Source organism: Triticum urartu, chromosome 7A (genome assembly GCF_056163025.1).
Source record: "Triticum urartu cultivar PI428250 chromosome 7A, HENAU_Tu73, whole genome shotgun sequence".
In the NCBI taxonomy this organism is placed as follows: domain Eukaryota; kingdom Viridiplantae; phylum Streptophyta; class Magnoliopsida; order Poales; family Poaceae; genus Triticum; species Triticum urartu.
The window spans coordinates 738143959-738152575 of NC_141879.1; the positions used below are offsets into that span (position 1 = coordinate 738143959).

At 44.5% G+C, this 8617-nt stretch overlaps 2 protein-coding genes across 2 annotated transcripts; both read left to right on the top strand.

Annotated features, from left to right (window-relative positions):
* Positions 1 to 335: 335 nt before the first annotated feature.
* Positions 336 to 3041, top strand: LOC147962511 (uncharacterized). The gene is made up of 2 exons (XM_087535547.1): positions 336 to 1613; positions 2602 to 3041. Exon 1 carries the CDS (start codon positions 374 to 376, stop codon positions 1310 to 1312), a length of 939 nt encoding a protein of 312 aa, XP_087391673.1. The 5' UTR covers positions 336 to 373; the 3' UTR covers positions 1313 to 1613; positions 2602 to 3041.
* Positions 3042 to 6018: 2977 nt separating this feature from the next.
* Positions 6019 to 6971, top strand: LOC125521778 (uncharacterized). The gene is made up of 2 exons (XM_048686842.2): positions 6019 to 6220; positions 6331 to 6971. Exons 1-2 carry the CDS (start codon positions 6034 to 6036, stop codon positions 6753 to 6755), a joined length of 612 nt encoding a protein of 203 aa, XP_048542799.2. The 5' UTR covers positions 6019 to 6033; the 3' UTR covers positions 6756 to 6971.
* The last annotated feature ends 1646 nt before the right edge of the window (positions 6972 to 8617 follow it).

Here is an 8617-nt window from a genome sequence, read left to right on the forward strand (position 1 = left end):
GATACGTCTGCGGGCGTTTGAAAAGTCGGATTTGCTGTCCGTGGCTGTAGATGCTCCGAGGACATCATCGATGTGCGAGATGACGAGCCAGGGACATAAAATTTGGAAGTTGTCGAGAGTGCTGGGTCTGCTTCTTCAGTCTTTTTTTTTTGAGACAAAGCACTTTTCAGACTTTTGTTTTTGTTGACAATTCTAAAAAAAACTGAGATACCGGCCGGGCCTGAGAAGAGAAGAAAATTCACATTGGCACCGGCCGTGGCCCATTTCGTCAACACAGAAGAAAATTCCCCTCGAGCTGGGAGTCGCACCGACCGCCGCACACGGCTCTTCCTGCCCTCCCGATCTCGCCCAGCCGAGGGTTCCTCGGCGGCCAATGGCGACCACCAAGAAGAAAAGCGCATCGCTGCTGACGGAGATCCCCGACGAACTCCTGGCGGAGATCTTCCTCCGGCTGTCCGACCCGGCCGACCTCGCCCGCGCCTCTGTGGCCTGTGTCTCCTTCCGCCGGCTCGTCACCGACGGCTCCTTCCTCGTCAGCTTCCGCAGCCACCATGCCCCGCTCATCCTCGCGCTCCTCGACAGAGACGGATTCCACCCGGCCCTGCCGCCTCACCCCTCCGCTCCCGCAGCCCGCGCGCTCGCCCTCGCCGCCGACTTCACCTTCTCCTTCCTCCCCGGCCACTTCCGCTGGTTAAACCTGGACGTCCGCGACGGCCGCGTCCTCCTCTCCCGCGGGTTCGAAGAATATGGGCTGCCGGGAGTCTTCCGGGAGCTCGCGGTTTGCGACCCATTGCACCGGCGGTACGTCCTGCTTCCCCAACTGCCTGACGACCTAGCCGCTATGGTGGATCGCCTGCTCACCAGCCCTTTCCTCGTCCCCCTCAGCAATGACGAGATGGCGGCTGAGGAAGAGATGGCATTCAAGGTGATCTGTTTGGCACACGACAAAACTAAAGTGGCTGCCTTCGTCTTCTCTTCGAGCATCGGACAATGGCAAGCTGCCGCATGCATGTTTTGGAGTGATTTGGCCCTTGACATGGTTGACTCGGCCACGATGTCACGGACCAACTCTTGTTATCTCAGGCGCCATTATGCTTATGGCTGCTTCTACTGGGACTGGCTAGTGATCCACAAGAAGCAGTTGCTCGTGCTTGACACTAGAAGGATGGAGTTCTCCATTGCCAACCTCCCACCCGGAGGATGGTGCACACAAGGTGTGGCCATTGTTGAGGCAGGGGAAGGCAGGCTCGGCATGTTTGGTCTCCATGGTGAAACTGCATCTGATCTCACTTATGCCGTTGTGCGAAACTGAGGCGAGAGCCCAAGCCAGTGGCAGATGGAGAAGACAATCTCACTACATTCTGGGTACCGGTGTTATATCAAAGCTGTAACAGAGAGATGTTTGCTATTGATGAGGACAAAAGCCTTGCCGGGCTCACCTCGACTCATTGAGTATTTCACAATGGACATCAAGACATTACAGCTACAGAGGGTTTGTGCGAAAGAATGCAAGACTTGGCTGCCCGGGATAATGATATATGCCCACTTGTTTGAAACTGGGGTATATACCAACTTTCCACCATCACTGTTGCCTCCACGGACAGTTTGAAGTGGTAAACTTTTGCATCATGTTTATCCCCTTCCCTTTATAATTATTGCACAACTTGTCTAATCTGATTATATTGTTTGTTTCTAACAATTGACATTTTAAGAGAATGAGATTAGTAAGAGGAAAAAAATCATGCACCCCATGACTGTCTTGTGCATAAATTTTCATTTAACCACAAAAACACTAGGTCGCGGCAAATAGTTTTATTAGTAGTTTTGATGGTCAGTGCAATGTAGAAGTAATACAAGTGTAGACCCAGTTTACCTTTGATTGTTTGACCTTGAGAAATTTCATTTGAGTCATGCGCAACTCCCTTTTGTACACTTTTCTTTTTGATAGATACAAGGTGGCACAAAAGTTTTGTTTTAGTCAGCTTTACATATACAATTTTATCTCGTGTCGTTGTTTTGTGATAAACCTGCATAACTAGTACAGTCAGAATTGAGATCCTGAGTCAGCGCTCTAAATTAAGAACAACTTATGCTCACAAGCAACTGAAATTTTATCTCACGATGTTGTTTTATCTGAAATCAACCTTGTAAGATCAAGGGAGTGCTTATCATTGCACAGGCGACTGGAATTTTATCTCGTCGTGGTGTTCTATATGAAATCAACCTCATAAGATATATTTTACTCGCTTATCGTTGTCAATCAACTGAAATTCTTCTTTATCGCAGTCGATTTCTCCACCACTCTTTGATCCTCATATCATGGTTGTCCTCCTAATTTCAAAGCAAAACCCCCAGATTATTTCTTTCTTTCTTTTTAATATGTCTGGCTATGTATCCCACTTGTATTGCAGACACTGAAGTAAGTTCCTGCAGTGACATGTTTCGAATTCAGTTGAGATTAATATTACGCTATTTTTGCGATACGACCTAAATACCTAAGATTTTAATCTTTTAAGCTTGTATAACTCTTGAATTAGTAGTATTCATGAATTGGGCAGACGATCTTCTGTGTTGTCTGAGCTTTTTGTCTTGTCTATCCAGATTCAGTGTGCAGACGTTATCAGATCAGCTTTCTGAGTTCAAAGCAACGGTGGTTTTGATAGCGTGCAGTTCTTGCAGATGTGATCACCGTTTCTGACAAGTTGGCACGTACCACTCTATAGTATTTTCACTTGGCTGTCGTCATGTGTATGCTGTTCTTGTTTTCATGCAACTTCTACCTTCGTTACTGTAACATCAATGTGCCTGCTCTGTACCTAAGAATGTGGTAGTGAAACTAAAAGTTTCAGTCAATCAACAACCGTGGTAGAGCTAGCTGATGTACATTTGTAAGTTGGGTCTTTCCCCCCAACTATGAGAGATTCTGAAAACGTCACTGTGCCGCGGTGGTTTCAGGTGCTTGTGCATAATTCTGTGAGGTGAATTTTGTACTTCTGTCCTTTTTATGACTCGCTCACTTTTGTACTGGGACGGCACTTGGTTCTCGCTACCAATACACCAAGTTTCTTTCCCTTTTCCAGTTGAATTTTGTTGTACTTCTATGTGCCTATGTTCCAATTTTGCATGACTTAAAGTGTATTATTTATACATGTTGATGGGCCTCTGTCTGGCTAGTATTCCAACTTGTGTTTCAAATTCCAATTCTAAGCACATTGAAGTGAGAGTTTGCAGTCACACATTTCAGATTCAGCTGAGACCAGTATTAACAATGTGATATGTGCTACCTAAGCTCCTATAATTTGTTCCTTTTAGCCTGTATAAGAGTCTTGAATTTGGACCCAAGTTTCTTCTCTGGTGTCTAAACTCCTGTCATGTTTGTCCAGATTCAGAGGAGTCATCATCAGATCAACTTTTAGAGTTCAAAGTGATCGCTGTTTTGATAGCGTGGAGTTGTCACCATATGTGACCACCTTGCTGACAAGATGGCACATGAAAATCTACAGAATTTCACTTGCCTATGTTCTTGTTTTGATGCTACTTAAAAGTACTTGTTGTATGTTTACTGTTTGCATAGTTGTGGGCTGCTCAACCTGAAAGTGAACATATATATGTTTCTTCTCAACCTGAAAGTGCGTATGTGTATATATGTGTTTGGTTAGTTTTTGTGGTGCATGTATCAATGGATGTGAGCTGGAGATTGTTCGGATCTGGTTCTGGGCATATTTTTCTTTTTCTACTTGAGAAGATGACTGTGGAACAAAACAAAAAGAGCCAAAGACAATGAAATTAACAGTAAACAATGATTGTGTTGGATCTGGGTCTGGGAATCTTTTCCTTTTTCTTGTTTGGAGCTATCGTTTGTGAAAAACTACCATGATTGTGTTGAAGCTGAATCTTATGATTTTTTTTAACTCAGTCAGTTGGTCTATGATGGACACGATTTTGATTCAGTCAGTTGGTCTACGATGGACATGATTCTTCATTCCCATGGCTTCAGGAACGCATGATGTGCATGGATTTGATCTCCCCTTAGCAGTGGCAACAATGTTGTGCTCCTTAATGGTGTTCCTGGGAATGTATTGAGTGTAATAATGAACAGTGTCATGGTGACCCTGTGTCCTCATATATCTACCTAATCGTTGGTGATCTTACCCTGTATTGATTGCACCTCCTTATTGGTGACTTTGCCAGCCCGCCATTGAGTATTTCGGTGAAACTCTCATCCTACTGAGGGTTGATATCGACCAAATCCGTAGACTTAAAGCAACCCTTGGTTTCTTCTCTACCGTAACGAGACTTGAAATCAACTAGCATAATTACTTTTCTGCCCGCGCCTGATCAGGCCGCTTTGCTCGCGATAGCACTCTCGGTTGCCCCATATCGTCATTCCCTCAGACATATCCTAGTCTCCCTCTATTTGACCAAAAACTTCCGGTGAGTGCTGTTGACTTCCTCCGTTAAAACTGAAAAGCAAACTCCCAGTTGTCGTACACATGCATTGTACCTAGGTGACATGCTCAGACTACCCTCAGGGATCCTCTCTGCGATGTTGTCATATAGAATGCTCGTCCCACCTCTCTCGAAGGGTGTCATGAGCAAGGAAAGAAGGAGAAGGACCGTGATCCACCTATAAGATACAACTTCGGCAAGAACAACAAGGAGCTTATTAGAGGACGATGCGGATGAGGTCAAAGAGAATCCATCAAGGAGGAAAACAAATGGACAAAACTCTGATCCAATCTAGTAGGAGCGAAAGTGGATTGGATAATGTGCAACCAAAACCATTTCCGAATTCGAAGGTTATGCTAGGGTAAGATATCTTGACATCCAAACAAATTTGTTTTGAATACGAGTCTCATTCCTGCAATATGTTATATGATACAATATGTTGACATATGACAACATAGGATAAGCAAAATAATTCAACCTTTTCAATATTATAATGAAATTCGTGATTTTATCTCCTTCACAAGATGACACAAATGCTTGTTAGTATTCCATTTTGGATTTATTGCCTTATAGTGTTTTATGTGTGCTTAATGTGTACATATAAGTATTGGACCATGGTATCGTCGCATTATTCCTGCATTTGTTTCAGGATTTCCGGTGATGCGCTTTCAGTGGGGGGAGACATTCCCGTCGACAACGAGGCACCTACGATGACTTTGTAAATCTCAATATGATATGATGGCTCAATCTCTCGAAGGTGCTCATACGGGTAGGGTGTGTCTGTACTATGTTAAAAAAAAGCGAGACATTACACACTAATTTATTTAGTGAGGCATTGCTCAGAACGTTGTACCGTGCTATTTTTCTAGTGGTCTAAACACACTATAAAACCGGGAGTGAATTGTATTCAAAAATCAAGAGTGAACCAAAGAAAAAACAGGACACATATCGCTCATGTACACTAATTTATTCAGTGAGACACCATATATTCTATCAAATCCTCAATGGAGTAGGCTTTGTATTTTCCTGTTGAGGTGTTGGGCCTCCTCAAAATAATGCTCTTCTTAATTTATACATTTTTTCGGGAACTTAATTTATAAATATAATAAGCCAAAGCTTGGCCTCCATTTCAAATCAAAAAGAAAAAAAGAGTAGAAGGGGGATATATCCGCAACCTGACACTCCATTGAGGATTCATCAGCCATCTGAATCTTCTTATCCTGATTCCTGCCCCCCTAAGCTTACCTTTCCATTCATATGGCTTAAGTTGGAACATTCCAAATAAAAAGATGCCTTAAGTTATGAAATGGAAGTAGTTGCATCAAGTTTCGAACAAAAAGAAAGAAGAAGAAGGAGATGCATGGCACCACTTCAGGGTCAAGGAAAAGACCTACACTCAAGCAAGGGAAATCACCTAGGTAAGAGTAGACTATAGGACCCACGTATATATAAATTTCAGCATGCTGTCCGGCAAGGCAAGGTGAGGTATCCTTTCCTTTCCTTCGTCTCCACCGCAGATATGGTATCTCTCTCATCTCACGTCCTCGGTCCTCAAGTAAAATTCTCACGTCTATATATACATATATGAATGTATCCAAGCTGCAATCCAACCACGACTCGGCTCGCATTCAAGCAACGATAGGAGCAAGTGCAAAAGCAAAGCAAGAGATGGAGGCTGCTGGGCATCGCTCTCGCGTCGTGGCTGAAGTCGACCCCCGCAGCGAATGGGTTCATGGGGATGAGTTCCACACGCTCATCGTCGACGTCTCAGGTACCGCTGCATGCTGCTTTTGCCATCATTCCTGCATGCAGGAACTGAACCCACTCGTTCCACACATGTTCTCGCATATCGACACGCATGCGGCATGCCCGTTGTTGCAGGATTTACCAGGGACCAGCTCAAGGTCCAGGTGGAGTCGTCGGGGAGCCTCAAGATCGGCGGCGAGCGCGCCCTCAACGGAGGCCGGCAGTGGTGCCACTTCCTGAAGCGGTTCGACCTCCCCGGCGTCTTGGACGCCGCGGCGATCAAGGTCCAGCTCGACAAGGGAGTCCTCTACGTCCAGGTGCCCCGTTCCACCGACGACAGCCAAGAGGACGCGCTGCGAGAAGAGGAGGACGCCGGCCTGTCCTGGAGCGGCGGCCACACGGCGGCGTGGCGGGCCGATGAGCACCCGGCGTGGCGTCTGGCCAAGAGCCTGGGCGAGCACCGATACGTCGTCCTGAACGTCGTGCTCGCCGTCGTGCTCCTCTGGCTCGTCGCGTTCGCCAACAGCAAGCAGAGCGGTGGGCAGATCAAGAACGAATGAGGCAAGCGACACACATGCACGCACAGCGGGACAGTCGTACAGCACAACATATCGATGTAATCATTTAGTACGTCACAGGATCCGCTTCCATATACTCCGCTGATAAAAGGGAATAAGAACCATGTAAATAGGCAGGATTTGGAACGCGGGATTGTTCAAATCCAAGTCTCAAGATATCAACCACTATCGGATATAAAGACATATATACTACTACTACATATGGTCCCACTTTACTGGCTCTGTATCAAGTTCTTGCATTGATTTATCAAAAAAAAAAAAGTTCTTGCATTGATGATCTGAAATGAGTTCAATGTAACCACAGACTATAGTATCATTTAAGGTCTGTAAAACTTGTAGGCCAACTTGTGATTAGCTCATGACCTCATGTCCTTTGCATTGCATCCTGTGATTTACTGATCTGCTACTCTTCCTCCACAGCAGCAAGAAGACCAAGTGATGTGATCGGCCACCCTATTTATGTATTCCCAGACATCTAGTACCATGTGCTTCAGCTAGAACCTTCATTTACATTGTGTGTTTGTAATAACAGCGTTCGAGTACGAGTGCAGACAGTGTGTCCTTATAATGATCGCTTCTCTTATGCAAGTTATTCTCTTGTCTGTATATGGATCACCTAAGTTGTTTATTTGAATCTTATAAGCTAGTATTTGAAAAGGCAAGATTTGTCTATGTTTCAGCAACCAACTGAACTGAACTGAACCGGCTGTAGGTGCCTCGAGATGTCAGATTCAGATCTCTGAATTTCAGGAGCACCTTGGTCGACCGCTTGGGTTTGTTCATACTAGTATGCTAGCTTAACTGGGCGTATAATTAATTGTGGTAACTGAAGTTCAATTTTGCAACGGTTGCCCTCCTTCGACCAAGCAATGTGAGAAGTGTGTAGCAGTTGATATGTGTTGCTGTGTAGGTGGTTCAGTGGTTGCAGGTGACCACGTTCAACCTTGCCGTCAATGAGCTCCTCTTCAACTCATTTCTGCGCTCGGTGAGGCGGCGACGTGCACCACCGCCTACCATGCCCCTCCCTTCTTGGTTGTGGCCGTCTCGCGCGCTCCGGTTTGTTCGATTTTTCAGGTTCGAACGCCGTGGGCTTTCTCTGAGCGCTACAAACAAGGCTAGGCCGCACAAGCACGTGCCCGACCGCGGCCCGTCATCGTCTGTCGCGGTCTCTCAAATGGGCGTGTTTCCTGTGTGATCCACATTGTGTCGAACTGTCGCCAACCACCGACGCTTCACACACGGACGACCGACCGACTGACCAAGTAGCCCCATTTCAGCGGTAGGCAGAGGGGTTCTGGTCCCAGTTTTGGAAACCTCATACAACGGCTTTTCTGGGTTTTTATAGTTTGTTTGTTTCATAAATTTACTAGTTTCAAAAAGTGCTCTGAATTTCGAAAAGTTTTCTTCTTTGAAAAAATGTTCAGCATTTTCAGAAAATGCTGGGGTTTCTAGATATCGTTTGGAATTTCAAAAGCTAATCTTATTTCTGAGCAAAAAAATATTTACTAATGAGCAATTAAAAATACATATGTTTTCAAAAGAATTTCAGTTTCAAAATTAGTTCACAAATACAAAAAAATGTTCATGCTTTCCACCAAATGTTAAGAATTTGAAAAAAAAAACATACTCGTGGTCCCTATTTTTTTCAAAGTTCAGAAAATGTTTAAAAAGTTTTAAAATTAATTTTTTCTCACATTAAGAAAATCCATAAATTTCCAACAAAATCGCTTTTTTTCATAAAATGTTCGGAAATATCAAATATTTATTCATGTTTTCCAAAAATATTGACTTTTTACCAATTTCATATTTTCCAAAATGCTCAGAATAAAAATGACTCCTACAGT